Genomic DNA, 21,865 nt, shown 5'->3' with positions numbered 1-21,865 from the left:
ACGGCTGACAAACCTGGCAGGTCCCAGGCAAACTAAACACACTGCTTCTACTGGCCTAATTTCTTCTGCCGCGTCCCTGATGACGTCATCAGGGACACGGTAGAGGAAATTAGGCCAGTAGAAGACCCGAAGCGCTTTGAAGAGGAGCAGCAGTGGGAGGGAGGAGTCGCTGGCACATGCGCCTCCAGCTAGCGCAGGCACTGTGAGGAGTGACACAAAAGCACACCTCACGCCACCAGGACTCATGATATTTCAACAGCGCATGCGCGCTCTAGGGTTTTATTATTATAGATGATACAATATATGGTCAAAAACATTTGCTGCACAGACTGTACAGATCTTAAATGACACCCTCGCCTTGATAGGTAACCAATGCAATTCAATCAATAGGGTGACCAGGTTACTCATTCCAGAAGGGAGAGTTTTTGGCTAGTCCTGGATTTCTGCCAACCGCATCCTAGTGCATTATGGGACATGCAACACTGATTTAAATGGATAGAATCATGGGCTACAAATACTTTAGGATGTAATTTTAAAACCAGGATTGGCCAAAAAGTATGAGTAACCTGGTCACTACTGATTGAATTGCATTGGTTACCTAAAGAGGCGAGGGTGTCATTTAAGATCTGTACCATGTTATATTTGATTATTTATAGAAAAAACTCCAGAATATATATGTTAAGCTTGGTTAGGATTTCTATAAAAAAATCCTATAATACATATATTGTACCTACTAAACATTTTTAATGCTTTAATACCCTAGTGTGAACAAATTTAGATACAAGAAAATATTTTCATCCTCCTTCATATTTTTGGTTCTGAAATATTAGATTGTTTTACCTTTAATGTCAAGAAAAGTGACTGACTATAGTAAGTTTAGAAAATCTCTAAAAACTTTTTGATTTCAGAAATAAGTAAATAAGACATTAAACTGATTCATAAATTTATGGAATATCTTGAGCATGCTCAGTCAAGCTCAGTCTCCTTGATTTTTATGGTAACAGCAGATAACAAGTGTAATTGAGTGTAATTGTAATACTGTAAGCATAAAAGGATTTTCTACCTCTAGCTGCATTTTCCAAATTCTTTTGGGGAAAAGTGAACACACCCAGATTATTAATTATAAATATTTATGATAAAAATAAAGTTAATATTCTAACTAAATGCAGATTTCATGAAAGTTATGAATATAAAGCCACTTTTCTTTTGACAGGATAGAATCCATAGAGAAAATGGAATCTGATTTTAAAAATTGTCACACCTTTCTTGTGAAAGTTCTAAACAAGGCTGTCTGTAGAGGATCTTTCCCCCACTGTGAGTATACATTGTTTAGATTATATATTTTGTATATTGTTTAGATTAAATACCTTGATATCATGAACTCATTTTCTAGAAAATAATCTTTCTGAATTAGTCTATTTTCTGTGCTGCTACAAATATTCCTAAATGTAAAACATGGCTAAATTTTGTTAGAGGTACCCAAACGGGAACTTACGGCAGCCATTTTAATGATGGCTCTGTGTAGGAAGATCGCTCCTGCTCTTTGTCTCCGCCAGACCACCAGGTAAGGTCTGGGGGATGTCCGAGGCAGCGTTTCTGCATTTAAAAAACAAGGGGCAAAAAAATTGCAAAAATTCTGCATTGTATTTTCTAGTGCAATAGATATGTCATTCTGGACGGTAGGGTATTCTCTCAATACTCGTGGGCCATATAGAAAAAATCCACTCCAGGTTTTCTGCTCTCTCCTTCTCCAGAGGGCTCTGCTACCCTTTTTTCCTTCTGAACACAAGCCGGAAGGTGTCTTTCTGATCTGCCCTGAATATTTCTTTATTATTTTCTCTGGGTTTTAGAGTGGTTTTTTGTTGTTTTTTTTTGCAGATTTCGGTGCACCTGGTGCAAGAGTAAGCTCTGCCTTTGTGGAGAAAAAGCACTTGGATCTGAAGCTGGCAGGTTAATCCCTTGGGGACCTATATGACCAGCATGCAGAAGACTTTGTGGAGCTCGGGATCCTTATCCCTAGTCCTTAGTAGAGTTGGGGTGCATATGCCTACTGATTCACAAGGGCTTAAGCACAGGCTGTTAAGCACCAACAGGAGACTCAGTGGGGCTTTTCAGGGTGCCGACTGTAATTTTGCCTCCCCCATTCACATGCATGGTTCCTTGGGGGTTTAAGTATTAGTCCGACTTCAGTCTGACTGTCAGCCCAAAGATCTTCCTCCTCATCTCAGTGCTTACAAGTCCAGTAAGCATCATTCTGTTCAGGAGCTTCAAAAAGAAAACATTGTTCTCCTGCATGGTCTTTGAAGCGTAAAAGAGTGTCACCTCTCACGTGGATTAAAAACTGGCTGGAGCATAGGAAACAGGGAGTAATTGGACAATACTTGGACTGGAAGAGTGTCACCAGTGGGGTGCCGCAGGGCTCAGTGCTTGGACCCGTGCTCTTTAACATCTTTATAAACAATGTGGACATAGGTACGACGAGCGAGGTGATTAAATTTGCGGATGATATGAAGTTATTCAGAGTAATGAAGATGCAGAGGGATTGTGAAGATCTGCAATCAGGCTCGAGAAATGGGCAGATGAGGTTCAACGTGGATAAGTGTAAAGTGATGCATGTCGGTAACAAAAATCTCATACACGAATACAGGATGTCCGGAGCAGTACTTGGAGAGACCTCCCTGGAAAGGGACTTGGGAGTTCTGATCGATAAGTCGATGAAGCCATCCACGCAATGTGCGGCAGCAGCAAAAAGGGCAAACAGAATGCTAGGAATGATAAAGAAGGGGATCACTAACAGATCAGAGAAGGTTATCATGCTGCTGTACCGGGCCATGGTGCGCCCTCACCTGGAGTACTGCGTCCAGCACTGGTCGCCGTACATGAAGAAGGACACAGTACTACTCAAAAGGGTCCAGAGAAGAGCGACTAAGATGGTTGGAGGAGTTGCCGTACAGCAAAAGATATTCTAATTCTTGGAAAAGTCCATCGGGAGTTCCCCAGGGTTCCCCCCTATCTCCCACCTTATTTAACATCTATACTTCTTCCTTAGGCCATCTTCTACAAAAGTTAAACCTAATATACTATATATACGCCGATGACATCTCTATCCTAATCCCAGTAACCAAAGTGACCAATGACACCTCAAAACAAATCTCCCATATTATGACCGAAATAGAACAATGGTCTATTAATTTTAAACTGAAACTCAACTCAGAAAAGACAAAAATCTTCATGGCAAGCCCAAAAGACAAAATCAGCACAACAACAATACACTTAAATGGTCATGATCATCTAATATCCAAAGCTATAAAAATACTAGGAATCACCCTAGACACCCACCTGACCTTGATCGAACACACAAACTCGGTGACCAAAAAATGTTTCCACACACTTTGGAAATTAAAAACCATTAAAAAATATTTTGACCCTCCATCTTTTAGACTACTAGTTCAGTCAATGATCCTATCCACCTTAGACTACTGCAATATCATCTACGTGGGTACACCCAAAAAAACTTTGAGAAAATTAAGGATAGTGCAAAACACGGCCGTCCGACTAATATTCGGACTAAAGAAAAGTGACCACATTAGCCCCTACTATTGAGGCACAGACTTTATTCAAGTTTTTCTGTTTTTGCTATAAACTGGTGTGGGGAATGGCCCCAATTTACCTATTACCTCACTTCGAACTTTACACCCCCACAAGGACAACCAGAAATCGCAACCTCTTTGCCTACCCGAATACAGAACCTTTCTGGATATAACTTTTAAGTTTCAAGCTGCCAGACAGCAAACCTGGCTAGGCAATTTCACCAACAAAGCCAGGCACCTTTCGGAAAGAAATCAAGACCGCTCTATTCAATAGATTTATTTCCCAGCCAGACAACGCCCCTCCATCCTAAAACTTTTCTCTTTTATGTTGATACTACACTTCTTCACAAATGTATTCTGTTCCTCTCTTGACTATTTGGTGACCTGTATTCTGTAATTCGCTGACCATCCAGCCCCTTTGATGTAAAATGCTTAAGATTATATTGTAACCTATTTGTAACCTATAAACATTCAGTGACTTCCTACCTGTTCTCACCTTGTAATTTGCTGATTGTACAGCTCTCTTTCACTGTAAACCACCTAGAAGTCACAAGATTATGGCGGTATAGAAAATATAAAGTTATTATTATTATTATTATTATTAATTGAGGAACAGTAGAAGGGGCAGTACCATGACCATAAGCAACATCAAATAACATGCATGCATCAAAATACAAAGGCACCGGGCAGGGAGGGTAATGAGGGGGCTCTCAGCACCTGCTAAAGGCACCAGGTGGGGGTTGTGATAAACCACAAGCTGCCAGTTACAGTCAAACATTTATAAACAGTTCCAGTCCAAGTCCAGTTCCAGTCCATGAAAAGGTTAGGATGTGATGTTGCAGGGGTATCAGTCTCTTTAAACTGGTAAGGTCCATACTTGGAGAGAAAGGTGTCTGCACAGACAGGGAGAGAGACACACCAGCTTGAAAGGAGTTCAGGTATCATCCAAGGAGGTATCATCAAAGGAGGACAATGACTTGGTATAAGTATGGAAATGAGAGACAATAGGCAGATACACAATGTTCATAAGATGACAGGGTGAGAAGTTGGTATGGATTGCGCACAACTAGTAAGGAATTCAAGAGACCATAAGGATATACTCAGTGTAGGGCACAAAAAAACCCCCATTATGCCAGAAATGTGTTAATTGAGCAGATCCAGTGGGCACCATGGAATAAACACTGTATAGAACCTTTGTCTTAATAATATAACCCCTAACTAAGCAGCGCTCAGGCCATGAAAACAAGAATCAAAAAAGATATTGTGCAATTGAAACAACATAAATAGGAAACAACAAAAATACAAAAAATGGGGATAAAAACTCCAAAAATGGCCAATGGTATATTTTTCCGGGATACCCCATAAACCAAACAGACAGACAACACAGAGATGACATGGCCACAAAACAAACAGAGCTACCAGTAGGGCAACTTGCTTTCATCCATCATGATTATACAAAAGGAAGAAGAAAACATCATAGAACATAGCACTAGCAAAGTAAATTTTCATGTAACACATGGCACAATAATCAATAATCAGAAAAGGGTCTGGAGTCTAAATGTATGCTTGAACTTCTGAAAGAGAAAACAAACAATTTAGTCAATGGGCTCCATTGCTCTGCCTAGGGCATGTCTTCAGTCAAGTCACACAGTCATAAGAGATAATGCAATCAGAGACATAACTAGCTTCAATCTACAGAAATAGGCAGATCTTACTAGGTAAAGCACAATACAGTGTCCAGGGGTAAATAAAGAGGTAGTATGAAGTATTGCAGTGTCAATTCAAGGTTACTTAAAGCACAACTTGTTCTTAAGTAACGGAGGACCGCGAAGGAGCGGTGAAGGAAGAGAAAGAGGTCCGCAGAAAAGACTTAACATGTTCTTTTCGTCTGTATTTACAAGCGAAGACACAACCAACATACCGGAAACCTGAAAAAATCTTTAATGGAAATCAAGCACAAAAGTTAACATCCATGGAAGTGAGCCTTCTGAAGGAACTAAAGGAGGAAATAACGGAACTACTGCAGCAAATTTGCAACCTATCTCTGAAAAACAGGTGTGATTCCAGAGATTGGAAGATAGCCAACGTTACGCCCATCTTTAAAAAAGGGATCAAGAGGTGACCCGGAAATTACAGACCAGTGAGTCTGACCTCGGTCCGGGGAAAGTGGCGAAAGCACTGATAAAAGAAAACATCCATGAATCATTTTGAAAGAAACGAACTTCTGATAACCAGCCAACATGGTTTCTGCAGTCGTGCCTGACTAACTTATTGCACTTCTTCAAAGGAATTAACAAAACAGATGGACAGAGGAGACCCCATAGACATCATATACCTAGATTTCCAGAAAGCCTTTGACAAGGTGCCTCATGAACGTCTACTCCGGAAACTGAGGACGGAGACGTGCATAGATGAATCAGAACTGGTTAGAGGGTAGGGGTGAAGGGCCACTACTCAGACTGGAGAAAGGTCACGAGTGGTGTTCCGCAGGGCTCGGTGCTCGGGCCGCTGCTTTTTAACATATTCATAAATGATCTAGAAACAGGGACGAAGTGTGAGATAATAAAATTTGCGGACAATACCAAACTATTTAGTGGAGCTCGGACAAAGGAGGACTTGGGGGTGATCGTCAGTGAGGACATGAAGGCTGACAGTCAGGTGGAGCAGGCCTCATCAAAGACCTCATCATAGGTTGCATACGCAGGGGTTTCGTCAGCCGGAAGTCATTATGCCATTATAGATCCATGGTGAGGCCCCACCTGGAATACTGTGTGCAATTCTGGAGGCCGCATTATCGCAAGGATGTGCTGAGACTGGAGTCATTTCAGAGAATGGCCACCCGGATGGTCTCGGGACTTAAGGATCTCCCGTATGAAGAACGATTCGTTAATCTGCAGCTATACTCGCTCGAGGAGTGCAGAGAGAGGGGGGACATGATCGAGAGATGTTCAAGTATCTCTCGGGCCGCATCGAAGCGGAGGAAGACCCACAGCAACAAGAGGGCATCCGTGGAAAATCAGGGGCAGGTGACACCAGGAAATTATTTTTCACTGAAAGGGTGGTTGATCGCTGGAATAGTCTTCCACTGCAGGTGATTGAGACCAGCAGCGTGCCTGATTTTAAGGCCAAATGGGATCAGCACATGGGATCTATTCACAAGGCAAAGGTAGAGGAGGTCATTAGGTTGGGCAGACTGGATGGGCCGTCTGTTTCTATGTTTCTATGACTGCGAAGAATTGCAAAGAGACTTGGACAAACTAGGGGAATGGGCAGAGAGATGGCAGATGAAATTAAATGTTGAGAAGTATAAAGTATTGCATGTGGGAAGCAAAAACCTGAGGTATAATTTATACGATGGGAGGGATGTTATTGACTGAGAGTACCCTAGAAAGGGACTTGGGGGTAATGGTGGACATGGCAATGAAGCCGACGGCACAGTGCGCAGCTGCCGCTAAGAGAGTGAATAGAATGCTAGGTATAATCAAGAAGGGTATTACAACCAGAACAAAGGAAGTTATCCTGCCACTGTGTCGGGCAATGGTGCGTCCACATCTTGAGTACTGTGTCCAGTATTGGTCACTGTACCTTAAGAAGGATATGGCGTTACTCGAGAGAGTTCAGAGGAGAGCGACACCACTGATTAAGGGGATGGAAAGCCTTTCATACGCTGAGAGATTGGAAAAACTAGGATAGAGACTTACAAGATCATGAAGGGCATAGAGAGAGTAGAGAGGGACAGATTCTTCAAACTTTCAGAAAATAAAAAAACAAGAGAGCATTCGGAAAAGTTGAAAGGGGACAAATTCAAAACAAATGCTAGGAAGTTCTTCTTTACACATCGTGTGGTGGACACCTGGAATGCAATTCTAGAGGACGTTATAGGGCAGAGTACGGTACTGGGGTTTAAGAAAGGATTGGACAAATTCCTGCTGGAAAAGGGGATAGAAATTTACTGCACAGGCCACCGTGTGAGCGGACTGCTGGGCGCGATGGACCTCAGGTCTGACCCAGCGAAGGCATTTCTTATGTTCTTAATAGCACATACCTTTAAACACGTAACACATCCCTTTTTAGCAACGTACCAAATCCACATCAGCCATAGAGCAAACCTGAGTCTACAACCTTTCCCATATTTCTAACCCCAAATTGTTTCTTCCATCTCCCCAGTGCTTTCGTCGACCAAGTTCCCAAGTTAAAAAATCGATTAAATTCCAAATACTAAGCCTTTGACTTTTTTTTTTCTTTCAAAACATCAAAATGTGCAGAGTACTGTAACTTTTGGTAATAATCCTATGCTTAGATTTTTGTATTTTTATATGCAGGCAATAGTGTTCTTCTGTCACCGTAAATTGGTGCCAGCAAAAGTCACACACCCACAGCTTTATAAAAGAATTCTAATGTCTCCTAAAGCCAAAAGATATCCTAAAACTATTAATTCATAAATTGTTCATGTAGATCAGAAAACTAGTTCTTATTGTCTTCTCCCTACCTATTCTGAATGTGAGAAAATTTAAGAAGTTTCAACTCTAGTCACGAGGAAATGTTTTCTCTCCCCCTTCTCTTGTAAAAAAACAAAGAGGGACAGGCAAAAAATGCTGGCCTTAGGGGAGGAGGGAAAACAGCAAATCCCTACAAATACGGTATGCATACCACAGTTAGAATAAAGTTCCTTTTTACTAGGCACAACACAAACAAACAAACTCCTTGTAAAGATGCAAAATGGTTCCTAAGCACTGGTAAAAAGTATTGAATTCCAAAGCATCGCTTGCTTTAAGAAAGTCTGTTCGTATTAGCTCAACTACTAAAGCTGTATTTCTTCCTAAGTCCTATGCTGAATGACCCATTCAGCTCATCCCATCTCTGTTTAAGGCACCGTCTCAAATTATTTTCTCCAAACATCCCCTCTCCCTTTACAGGAAGGAGATAAATAGTTTAAGGGGTCTCATGGGCAGATTTTTTACCTCATTGCAATCCCCTTTGTTTTGGACAGAGCCAATTTTTTTTCTTCCCCACTAAACTTGCTCCAACCCCCCCTTCCTCCTAGAGAAAAAAATTATGTGGAGAAAAAAAGGCCAAAAGGCCGCCTGCTATCTCACTGGAAGGCATGGAAAAAGGAGGAAGGGGTGAAAGCTCTCACTACTGCCCAGAGGCACAGCGTGGGGAACTTTTTTTTTTCAAGTGAAGAAAAGCCAGCCTTAGTGCCTGTCTGACCCAGAACAATGGGTAAAAATAGTCTGTAGAAATCTCACAAAACCCGAAAATAGCTGGGAGGTATAGAAATCACAAGAAAAGCAAAAACCTCCCAGACCCCAAGAAGTAAAACCAGATAAGGGGGAGAGACAAGAGTAGGAATGGTCAAACTACACAACACGATCTATAAGTAATTTTTATATATACACGGGAGAGCCCTCAGTCACCCACTGGAAACTCCCAGTACAGGCTGTCACTTAGCTTACACCCAGAAGAGTGTATGAAGGTCAATTAACTGGAGCGGAAAAAAGATTCTTAAAATTGTCTTCTCCGTGCCGCCCGACGTTCATAAGAATATTAATCCCCCTCCGGGTAGACCCATAGTGTCTCTAAGAGGCACTGTTCTGGAGCCTTTGTCCAAATTTATAGATTGGTTTCTTAAACCCCAAGTCATCAAAGCAAGGTCTTACCTTAAGGACACTACTCATTTTCTGTCATGCATCACACAGATTACGGACATCCGAGATACCCACCTTTTGGTCACGATGGATTTGGAATCTTTATATTCCAACATACCCCAAACTGCTGCTTTAGAACTTATTTCTAGAATTTTTATGCAGGACATTCATCATGACCGCATTAGAGCTGACCGCATCCAATTAGCTCCAGACACACGGCTGCTGCCCCTAGCATCGCCAATTTATATGTCTCACGATTTGAGGATCGTCACTTGTACTCATCAGTTTGGTTTTCATACATTAAAGTGTGGTATAGATTCATTGACAACGTCTTTTGTATTTGGACGGGCCCCCCAGAGTTGTTAAATCATTTTGTGGACTGGTTTAATTCTTTGGACACCAATTTGAGATTCACAATGGTGTCCGATCAACATCAGATATCCTTTTTGGACGTATGGGTCTATAAGTCAAACCACACTTTAACTACTACCGTATATAGAAAACCAGTGGAGGTTAATAATTATTTAAGCTACACTAGCTGCCATCCCACCAAGCTTAAACAATCATTGCCTATAAGTCAGTCCTTACGTGTTCGGAGGCCTTGATGAGTTTCGCATTCAAGCTCGGAAACTTTACATTAGATTCAAGGAGCGGGGTTATCCGCATCGAGTTCTTTACAGAGCTTTGTATGCCAATAGGACCCTCTTGTTGTCTACGGTTCCATCTCAAGAAGAGGTCAAAACCACCTACGTGTTGTCCTTTTCAGATCAAGCTGCGGCTGTTGCCCAAAGTATCAGGAAACGGCATATTCTCCAGCTACACTCCATCTTTCAAGAACCCCCCCGTATAGCATATTCTCGTGCTAAAAATATTGCAGATTATGTGGTTCATTCCAAATACATAGCAGATCGTAGTAATATCATCCAGGAGGGACAACACTCAAAGTGTAGTGATACCTGTGATCTTTGTAAACTCACCATTGAGGGCAACACATGGCAACATCCTATGACTCATAAAATATATACCCTCAAATCGGTTACCACATGTAAATCCATGTGGGTAATATATGTTATCACATGCTCCTGCCGTATGGTATAAGTGGGCCGTACTCAAAGAAAGATCAAGACTCGCCTCATTGAGCACCGCTCACGTATTAATACACAATCGATGAGCTCTCCGTTAGTGCCTCATTGTATTCAATTGGGGCACGCCTTTCAAGATCTACGCTGGTCTATCATTGAACAGGTTTATGAAAACTATCAGGGGGACAAACTATCTTGGTTACAACGGAGGGAGCAGTATTGGATCTTTGAACTCCAAGCGTTGGCCCCCACTGGACATAATGACTACATTGAATGGCAACATACCTTTTAATTTTACCATCATGGCAACATACCTTTTAATTTTACCATCATTATTCTTATTCTTTTTCTTTGTTCTGCTTTGGTTTTTAACACAACAATTTTTTTTTGCAGTTCTTTTGCAGTCCATTTTTGTAGCTTACCTGGGGTCAGGTGATTTTTCTTTCCTCCGTGGTTTTTGAGAGTCATGTGACTTGTTCATCCAATGCTGTTCCAGTGTCTGCAGTTTAAATTGGAGGCATTCTGTTCGGTTCAGCGCCATTTCCCGCTTTGTCAATCTAAGCTGTACCGGATGATTTCGAGGGTCACAGCGCAGTCCAGCTGTTCCTGAAGAAGGGGGTGTGCACCCCCGAAACGGAGTCCCGTCGGACGAATTAAGATATCCGCTGGCTGTTAGTTTCCACGGAGGAGCCGTTGGTATTTTTTGCTTTGCTGGATATGGACGTTTGATATTTTGGCCCCCTGGATTTTTGGATATTTTGGCCCCCTGGATTTTGGCCCCCTGGATATTTTGGCCCTCTGGTAGAGACAATTGCAGTGAATGGTAGAGTGTGTTTTTTTTTATTTATTTATATCTTTTTTCACACTTACCACTGTTGGGTGCACTTTATCACTAAAAACACGGATGTTTCACAGTTTACACTCTTCTGGGTGTAAGCCAAGTGACAGCCTGTACTGCTAGGAGTTTCCAGTGGGTGGCTGTGTGACTGAGGGCTCTCCCATGTATTTTATATATATAAAAATTACTTATAGATCGTGTTGTGTAGTTTGACCATTCCTACTCTTGTCTACCCTTATCTGGTTTTACTTCTTGGGGTTTTTGCTTTCCTTGTGACCCAGAACAAAGCACAAATCTCACTTACACAATGCAATAGAAAGAAAAAGAACATGCCAGAACAGCAGAACAGTTGAATTAGTTAGAGCAGTCCTTCCCAAAAGGGCAGGTAATTAGTTAAAGCAGTCCTTCCCAAAAAGGACAGGTAATCTGTGGGGTTCCCAAAACCACCACTACAAATGCACAAAGGGTCAAAAACCTCGAGACTTGCCAAAAGCCTCAATAATCAAATAAGGGTGTGGAAGAGGGCAGAGACCAGTGAGCACTAGAAAACAGATACTCACATAGAGTCCCAGAACCATCGCCACCCAGCTGAAACAAATAGGTTCCAAATTGTATTAGCCTCGTTCTGCTGTCCTGACTATGGATGTATCCGGAGACAGAAAACACACACACCGATAGCCAAAGAAAGATGAAGTGTTTATTCAGACCAACATCACATATTTATAGTCCCCCCTTTGTCACAATGGGGGGAAAAGTAAGTTTCATTTCTCATGGAGGGGGGTGGGAAATTCCACAGCCAGTAGTCATAGTTAAAAATAAGAAAAAGAAACGTATTTGTGTGATTTCTTACATAGCTTATAAAGAATATACCCTTACAATCATGCATTATGGCAAATGCAGATCCATAGCTGATATCTAAATTTGCAGCCAATTGAGACTATCCATCAGATTTCTCTAATCAAGGCGTCTGCCCTGTCAATGTGTTCTTGTGTGCGCGATGTTGATGGGCGACCAGAACGACCTTCTTCGACTACATCTGTTACATCTGTTCTTCCCTCTTTAAACCTTTCCCACTCATAAACCTTTCATTGATTCATGATACTATCATGTCCATACTGAGTCAATATTGGACGGTGAATTTCCACAGGTTTCACTCCCTCTTCCCAAAGTTACTGTACATTGTTATTCAGTGGTACAAACTTGCAATGGAGCGTCCATGTTTCTGACACACAACTAAAGATCGACTGCTGCACTGTGCATAGATGAACTATCCAACAGGCAATGTATGGCTACATATATTGCATTTCGCTAGCTCTATTCTGGTTATTGTGTAATTTAACAATTGCCTTTAATTTGTGATTTGCTGTCCTATTTGTATCTTTGGTTTGTAGAGTTGTGCTTACTTAGTAGGGTTAAAATACTAATTAAGTGCTAGAAATAATTTTTTTCTAATAAGATGTAAGTAATAAGGGACTTGGTGACTTATTGATTAATCTTGAAGCAATACTACTGCTGCTAACAATTTGAGTATATAGTGTGCCTAAAGGCACGGATTCTGCAAACTGTGTCCCGATTGAGCATCCCTCCGGCCGCATTCAGGGCAGATGAGGGGTGTTTTGGGTAGGAGGGATTGGGTATCCCTCTTGCCACGTTCGTTCAGTGTGGGACTGGTGGCCATAGGCGCTGCCGCTGAACTTATCGCAGCAGGGAGATCCCTTGCCGTGATAAGCTCGGTGGTAGCACCTACATTGTACCTGATTATCTAACTGGCTTCTGTAACATGGACATCGGTTAGAGAATCGGGTTAACTGTACACACGATTCTGTTTAGGATGTCCATCGGCTTCTAAGACCGGGTGTCCTATTCAGAATCCGGCCCAAAGTGTGTAACTTGTTTCCCTTTCATGATCATGGGGATAGAAGAGAACCCTTAATTGAGTTGATAATCAAGTACTGTAAGGGAAGATTAATGCGCAATAAACAGGACTCCTCCTTTAAAGATATATAAGATTTAAAGATATATAAGTATTGATGGAAAGTTCATTTCTAAGCCCTGGTTTTGATGTTTAAATTTGATCATTGTACATTATGACCATTTGTTTAATCAAAAAAATTTCTCTTTTTGTTTATAGTGGAGTCTTTAGCTTTATCGCTTATGGCTGGCATGGACTAGAAGCAGCAGCAATCCAGTACTGATGAATTTGTTCAAAGCCGTTGTTTTCTTTTCAATGTTTCACCAATATATATGTATATATATATATTCAGTATTCAATTCTGGACCTTTTATGTTCTATTTAGAATTATAATTGATGAATATGATACCCTGTATACAAAAGTTAAAAAGAAGCTAATATACCTTATCCCCGTTTTTATTCACTTATTGTTGAATCATTTGAACTGATGGAATTATGTAAAATATTTTTACTTTATTAAAAAGAATTATGAATGTTCTGATGTGTGATTTATATATACGGTAAGAATAACTCAGTCCACAGTAGCTTAGGATTAAAAAAAAAGATTTTCCTAAAAGATCTTCCTAAAAAAAAAGTCCATACACCATTATAAAAATGTACTTCGCAAAATCTACTGCTTATACTGCAAAAGCAGCATAAAATCTGTTTTACTCTTTTGGGATTTTGACATGTACTTGTGATTGGCCACTGTTAAAAGCAAGGCTTGATGAACAAATATGGCAATGCTTATGTTCTTATAACTCAGTGTTTTTCAACCGCTGTTCCGCGGCACACTAGTGTGCCGCGAGATGTTGCCTGGTGTGCCGTACGGTCAGGGCCGCCATCAGGGCAGTACCACCAGTCTAGGAAGAGGGGCGATCCGCCCCACGTGGACAGGAGAGAGCTGGACGGGGGACCCGCGGAGTTCAATACATCTCGAGCCGCGAGGCTCGTCTTCTGTTCCTGCCTGCCCTGCAGCTAACATATAGCCGATCGCAAGCGTTCCCCGATGTCAGCGCTGACGTCGGAGGGAGGGCTTAAGCAAAGCCTGCCCTCCGACGTCAGCGCTGACGTCGGAGAATACTTCCGTTCGGCTATTTGTGTGCGGCAGGGCAGGCAGGAAGCAGAAGACAAGCCTCGCGGCTTGAGCTTCGTTTTGCTGAGAAAGTTGCAAAGATGGGCTGGGAGGCAAACACGGAACACAAAAGGGGGGAGGGAGTGCGTTTTGGACACAAGGCATGAACTTGGGAGAGAGGAAGGGAGGGAAAGAGATGCTGAGGTGGGGGAGGGAATGCGTTTTTGGACACAGAAGAAATAGACTTGAGAGAGAGGAAGGGAGGGAAAGAGATGCTGAGGTGGGGGAGGGAATGCGTTTTTGGACACAGAAGAAATGGACTTGGGAGAGAGGAAGGGAGGGAAAGAGATGCTGAGGTGGGGGAGGGAATGCGTTTTTGGACACAGAAGAAATGGACTTGGGAGAGAGGAATGGAGGGAAAGAGATGCTGAGGTGGGGGAGGGAATGAGTGTTTGGACACAGAAGGCATGGACTTTGGAGAGAGGAAGGGAGGGAAAGAGATGGTTGTGTACACGGGGAATAGAAGAAAGGAGAATTTTTGGTCATAGGGAGGGAGTGAGGTACAGATAGTGGCATACCAGGTTGGGGAGGGGCGGTCTGCCCCACCCCGGGTTTACGTCCCAAGGGGGTGCACAGCTGGCCACCCTCCAGTGTTGTCCCTAGGCCGGCAAACTGCGGCTCTTTAGCCACTTGAGTGCCACCGCCGCCAACGGTGTTGTTGGCGGTGGCAGCATTATAAAATACTTTCTTTGTGTTTATTTGATTCCTATTCAAGAGAATTACTTTATATATAGTCAATATAGGCACAGAGTTAAATTTTTTAACATTTTCTAATGGTGGTGTGCCTCGTGATTTTTTTCATGAAACAAGTGTGCCTTTGCCCAAAAAAGGTTGAAAAACACTGTTATAACTGATGAAAAGAACAAGCTCCGATCCCGTATAGGGAGGAGCGCGGCCAAATTGGCCGAAGCCGGAGCGAAAAGGATGGGAGGGGGAAGGGAGGAGAAGGAAGGGCCAATCAACAGATGAAGCGGCGGGGGGTTAGGAAGTGGAAGTGGAAGGGAGGTCACCCTTTCAATACGGCGATCCCGGCAGATAGACGCGGCTTCCCTTCCTCCCACCCTCGACTGCTGTCTGTTCCCTCACCTGTGCAGGCGCCTCTGGCTCCAGCGGCAAACATTCCTCTCCTGCGTCTTCTCTCCGACGGCTGCACGCCGGAGTGTCTGGGACCGGTGTAGGTTTCCTCACTGGGACCCTGATGCAGCTGCCCGCGGGGTGCCCGCATGCCCCGGTAGGTGAGTCTATGCGGAGAGGGGGTTGGGCCGCTGCACACGCGGCCAGGGGGGCGTCACCGGCCCAGAGTGCCGGCCAGGTGCAGTCGGTGCCGCGAGCCGCTGGCCCCAACGTGGCCTGGAGGTGGGTCGCAGTGCGTGTGGTTCCGACATGCTTCGGCAGCGGAGCCGCGCGCTGCGTCACTGGCCCAGCCACCGCCAAGCACTCTCGAAGGAGGCATGCACGGAGAACAACTCGGGGGGCCGGGGAGTTGAGGGCGCCCACATGGCTACATGGCCAGAGTTCTTCCTCCTCCGCTGCCGCCAACTTTACGGATCCGCTCCAACCCCAGCAATGGCTCCGGCTGCCGCGGTGGAGCCCACGTGGCGACGGCTGTGTCAGTTCTCCGGCTCTGGCTGCCGCGGGGGAGCGGGAGCTGCGACCCGGCGCCAGGGTCAGCTCTCCAGCCAGTGGCGTACCTAGGGTATGTGGCACCCGGGGCCCATCATTTTTTGACACCCCCCCCCCCCCTCATGTAAAATTTTTTTTTTTTTTTTTTTTTTGCAATAACCATGAAATGGAATAAATGGTCAGAATAGAAACAGGCAGTGAAAATTTTCTTTTTTTTTTTTCTTTTTTTTCCAAAGTATTTTTATTGAGAATGGCAAAAGGTCCAGACAAGCAACCATGGTCTGTACAGAAACTTATACATTATCAAAAAGAACACAGAATGAGAGTAACAGCAACAACAAGCATGAACAAGCCTCTCCCAAGAGAAAATTGCCAATGAGAGGCATAGCAATACACAACAAAAGGCCAAAACTTGGGGCAAGCAAACAAATCCCACCCCAGAACCCACAAGAATAATAAGCCGGACTAGACCCTCAGCCATATTTTATAATGAAAAAAACCCCCACAAGCAACAACACCCAGACCGCTCACCAGACACACCAATCCGCACAACAAGCACCCAAGAAACACCCAGCCACCACCCAGACAAAACTACCAGACACACCTACCCCACCAAGCCCAGACCCAACCCCCCCTCCCCAGAGAGTGCAAGCGCAAAGTGGACCGTGAAAAGGGCAGCTGCAGAAGTGGAAAGCCCCAGATAAGTAGGTTAGCTAAAGAAAGCCCACAGATAGAAGAAATCAGGATAACAGAAGTTCCAACAAATGCTCCCACAGAAAATTTTCTTTTATTGAACCTCATTTATGTAACCATTATTCCAAACATAACATAACATAAATTATGTCTGAATTGTCATGACATCAGAAGTACATATGGAGTAGTTGCAGGTGATGCTTGGGACAGTTCTGATTATGTTAGTTTGGTTTTATGTGTTTTTTTAATAGAAGGGTTTTTATTTCTTTTTTTAAGGTTTTGTAGTTTGTGGTCGAGGTCAATAGGTTGTAGAGTTGGGGGTCAAGTGTTGCAGCTCGAATGGCTAGGAGGTTGTCGAACAGTTTTTTTTCTTTTGACGTTTTTGGTTGGAGGGTGTGTGAATGGTGCGTGAGTTCTCCTATGTCTGTTTGAAGTGGATTGAATTATTTAGCTGAAGAAATTAGTTACCCCCCCCCATTCCACACACATTAATTCTCTTCCATTTTTGTTCCCATTATAAAAAAACACTGATAAGTTCCCAGGAAAAAAATACATTAAAATAAGAAGTGAAAACAAAGGCCCCTACAGATGAGAACATAACATAAGAATAGCCTAACTGGGTCACACCAATGGTCCATCATGCCCAGTAGCCCATTCTCATGGTAGCCAATAGTGCTGCCCGATTCAGAGAAAAATATTTCATTCGATCCGATTCACCCTGTTGAATCGATTTTTCGATTAGATTCACTGTTAATGACACCGCTTTTTAAGTTTAAACAAAGTATAACAATAAATTTCACAACAACAATAAATTTCACAAAGTACTTAAAAAAAAAAAAATCACATTTTTCCATTAAAGCAGTTCTGGAGACATTTGCTTGAACAGTCTTTTTTCCCAGTCCATAAGCAAGCAATATGAAAAAGATTTCCTTAATTATCTACTCAAACATTTTTGCTATTTACTTTCATTGTACCTATACTATTATTCAGTAGAAAAAATGGACTTAACTGTGCAGGAAATGAATCTCCTCATACACCCACCATATAGTGCAAAAATGTGCAAAGGTCTGTTTTTTTCTTTCGATCACTACATAGCCTAATGCCACACAAGCAGCGCTGTTACAAACATATTCTGAAGGTCAATGCTAAGGTTGACAAAGTTTCCTTCCTTGGACCAGAAGGAGATACTGACAAACCACTGGAAGAGATTCTAAAACAACTACCCAGAAATAACACCCAAAGACCCACTCAGTGTGTGAACCAGTTGAGTGGAGTGGACTAACTGGGGGTGGAAATGGGCCCAGAGTTTGCTCAGCAGAATTTCCCAGACTACCTCTTCCTCTCAACACACTGGCATGCTACCACCACCACCAACACTAGGAACACCTCACCGAGTATGCCAGCAATGCTTATAAACTTTATAAAACACATTATTATATTTTCTTATAAAGCATATATTTTAACTGAACTCAGCCTTGCCATTCACAAAAATAGAAAAGTTCCCATTTCAAGCTGTCTCATGTACACTTTTCAAATCTAACATATTGTAATCACAAAACAGAAAATAAAATTATTTTTTCTACCTTTTGTTCTCTGATCAATATTCAAATCTTGTTGGTCCCAGGCTCTTGTTGTCTTGCTTGCCAGGGTCTCCTTTCTCCGTGCTAACCATCCGTCTGCCATCTCTGTTCTCCCCTTCCGTTTCCCTTCCCTCTCCCGGAGATCTGGCATCTTTCCTTTTTTTTGTCTCCATCCACAGATTCACCTTTTCTCAACTCCCCACCACCCCAGGATCCACCATCTCTCCCTTTCTGTTCCCAACTATCCTCCTATCCAGTATCTCTATCCCCCCTCCACACCATCCCCTGTTTCCAAGTTCTCTCCCTTTCTGTTCCTTCCCTCCCTAAATCCCATTATGCACCATCTCTCTCCCACTCCTCTGTTTTTAGACCCATTATTTCTAACCCCCAAAGTCTGGCATATGCATGTATCTTTGAACCCCCCCTTCCCTCTCTCCCTCTGTGTACTTTTACACCAGGACCCCCCCTCCCCCGAAGGTCTGTCCCCCCTCCGAAGGGCTACACCCCACCCCTGAAGACCTGCATCCCCCGAAGGACTTTACCTCCCACCCGAAGGTCTGTCCCCCTCTGAAGGCCTAAACCCCACCCCTGAAGGACTGCACCCCCCCGAAGGCCTGTCCCCCCCTTGAAGGCCTGTCCCACCCCCTTGTAGGCCTGTCCCCCCTTTAAGGCCTGCCTGCCTGCCTTTCCCCCCCTTGAAGGCCTGTCTCCCCCTTGAAGGCCTGCACCCCCCTTGAAGGCCTGCCTGCCTTTCCCCCCTTGAAGGTCTGCACCCCCCCGAAGGCCTGTCCCCCCCTTGAAGGCCTGTCCCACCCCCTTGTAGGCCTGTCCCCCCTTTAAGGCCTGCCTGCCTGCCTTTCCCCCCCTTGAAGGCCTGTCTCCCCCTTGAAGGCCTGCACCCCCCTTGAAGGCCTGCACCCCCCCTTGAAGGCCTGCCCCCCCCCTTGAAGGCCTGTCCCCCCCCTTGTAGGCCTGTCCCCCCCCTTGTAGGCCTGTCACCCCCCCCCTTGTAGGCCTGTCCCCCCCTTGAAGGCCTGCCTGCCTTTCCCCCCTTGAAGGCCTGCACCCCCTTGAAGGTCTGCACCCCCCCAAAGGCCTACACCCCCCCCCGAAGGTCTGCACCCCCCTGAAGGCCTGCCTGCCCCCCTTGAAGGTCTGCACCCCCCCCCAAAGGCCTACACCCCCCCCCGAAGGTCTGCACCCCCCTGAAGGCCTGCCTGCCCCCCTTGAAGGCCTGCACCCCTTGAATGTCTGCACCCCCCCCCGAAGGCCTGTCCCCCCTTGAAGGCCTGCCTGCCTGCCTGTCACCCCCTCCCCCTTGAAAGCCTGCTTGCCTGCCCGCCCGCCCCACCCTGAAGGCCTGATGCCCCGACCCACCCCGAAGGAACCGCTCGCCCCCCTGGCCTCCCCGCACCACCTATGAACAGCCGCAGCAGGATCGCGAAGTCAGCGTCGGGTACCAGCCCTAAGGGGGTGTTCCCGGCCTTGCCGTTCAGGTCCCCCGCCACCCCCGAAGGACCGCTCGCCCCCCTGGCCTCCCCGCACCACCTATGAACAGCCGCAGCAGGATCGCGAAGTCAGCGTCAGCGATCCCTGCTGCTTCCTGCGCCACGGTCCCGCCCCTCCTCTGACGTCAGAGGAGGGGCGGGATCGCGTCGTAGGAAGCAGCGCAGGGATGCTGACGCTGACTTCGCGATCCTGCTGCGGCTGTTCATAGGTGGTGCGGGGAGGCCAGGGGGCGAGCGGTCCTTCGGGGGTGGCGGGGGACTGAACGGCAAGGCCGGGAACACCCCCTTAGGGCTGGTACCCGGGGCGGCCCGCCCCCCCCTAGGTACGCCACTGTCTCCAGCACAGCCTTCTATAGGAAAGGCTCCGGCTGCTGCAGGGGAGCGGGTGCTGCTACCTCATGGCCAAGCGGCCAGAGGGTGGTTTTTCCGCCGCACCCAATTTTATGGTCGCCATAGGGGTACGGGTTATGCGCCCACATGGCCATGCGGCCTGGTCGGGTCTGGCGCTGGGTACGCGCCCACGTGGCCACGCGGCCGCTAAGGTCCCTTGTGGGGATAGCGGGGAGAACGCAGTGCCTGACTCTATATTTTGGGCGGTATGCAGAGTAGGCACCGAGCTTTCTGTAGCTATCTGAGTCTGTTTTCTATTGCACTCTTTCTAAATGTGCTGGACAAAATGTATGGAACCTGCCTTCACTGCTGTTTTAGATTGGGATGTTATGCTTTGCTGGGTTATGTCCAATCATCATGTTATGATACTATAATTCTTATCCTGGGGATTTGACTGCGGATGACCTTTAAATCTAATAACATTTCCCGCATTAGCAATTTGGACAGATTGTATTATGGGGTTTTTTCTTATTACGTTTCTGCAAAAAAAAAATAAAATTCTGGACTCATGTTACCTTTGTTTCCTCACACACCTGCCTTTTATTGTTCTCTCACATATGTATGTTTTCATTTATTAATTTAGCACCGAAGTTAAAAGAACATAAGATTTGCTGCTGCTGGGGGCGGACCGGTGGTCCAGCGTGTCCAGCAGTCTGCTCTCATGGCAGCCTTCTGGTCGACCCTGCCTGCATATGTTCCGGTTCAGCGGGAACTCGTCTAACTTTGTTAGAGGGTGTTTTCCGCTATGACAGACTCCGGAAGAGTGTTCCAGTTTTCTCCCACTCTCTGGGTCAAGAGGAACTTCCTTCCGTTCATACGGAACCTATCCCCTTTCGATTGTAGAGAGTGCCCTCTCGTTCTCTCTACCTTGGAGAGGGTGAACAACCTATCTTTATTTACCTTGAATGTTCGATCATGTCCCCTCTCAATCTCCTCTGTTTGAGGAAGAAGAGGCCGAGTTTCTCTAATCTTTCACAGTACGGCACCTCCTCCTGCCAGTACGGCACCTCCTCCTGCCCTTTTGAGTAGTACCATGTCATTTCATGTATGGCGACCAGTGCTGGATGCAGTACTCCAGATATGGACACACCATGGCTTCAGTGGCATGATAACCTTCTCTGATCTAGCATTCTGTTTGCCCCTTTTCGTCGCCGCTATACATTGCATGGACAGCTTCATCAACTTATCACGCAGAACTCTGCGTGATAAGTTGATGAAGCTGTCCATGCAATGTATAGCGGCGACAAAGTCTCTTTTCTGGGAGGTCTCTCTAAGTACTGCCCCAGACATTCTGTATTCGTGCATGAGATTTGGTTACTGACATGCATCACTTTACACTTCCATGTGATAAACATGGAAAGACCAGATGGCTTATCCATTCTGCCCATCCACATGCCATACATTCTCTATTTTATTCCCTTAAAGATTCTATGTACTTGTCCCAAGCTTCCTTGAATTCATATACAGTTGTCATCTTTACCAACTCCACTGGGAGGCCGTTCCAGGAATTTAACATCCTTCGGCCTTCCTGCCCCAAGTGGCCTATCACGTCCGTCCCTCGGCGAGTCCACTCTGTAAGAAGCCTCATCAAGTCCATCTAGTCTGCCCCTTTTGACATAGGAATTATTATATATTGCACTTCATGATGTGCTTCAATAAACCGGATGGCGATGGAGAGCCATGTGGGGACCATCTAGTCTGCCCATCTGCAGTAACCATTATCTATTTATCCTGAGACCGAGAGACTCTACTCACGATACCTAATGAAGCACAAGGGACGCCCAGACCTTTACGAGTGCATAGAGACCTGATCAATTGACCTTCTGG

General features: G+C 45.0%; 1 protein-coding gene across 4 annotated transcripts in view; it reads left to right on the top strand.

Moving 5' to 3' along the window:
• Positions 1-13,601, top strand: part of TUBGCP5 (tubulin gamma complex associated protein 5) — a 1,496,334-nt gene extending 1,482,733 nt beyond the window's left edge. For all 4 annotated transcript variants that reach the window (XM_033947661.1, XM_033947658.1, XM_033947659.1 and 1 more), the window contains 2 exons: positions 1,214-1,314; positions 13,290-13,601. In XM_033947661.1, coding sequence (XP_033803552.1) covers positions 1,214-1,314; positions 13,290-13,330 — 142 coding nt within the window. In that variant the 3' untranslated portion in view covers positions 13,331-13,601. The remainder of the gene's footprint in view (positions 1-1,213; positions 1,315-13,289) is intronic.
• The last annotated feature ends 8,264 nt before the right edge of the window (positions 13,602-21,865 follow it).

The sequence above is a fragment of the Geotrypetes seraphini genome, chromosome 6 (assembly GCF_902459505.1).
Source record: "Geotrypetes seraphini chromosome 6, aGeoSer1.1, whole genome shotgun sequence".
Taxonomy (NCBI): domain Eukaryota; kingdom Metazoa; phylum Chordata; class Amphibia; order Gymnophiona; family Dermophiidae; genus Geotrypetes; species Geotrypetes seraphini.
The sequence above is the reverse complement of the archived record's forward strand: the minus strand, read 5'-3'. Positions and strand labels throughout refer to the sequence as shown.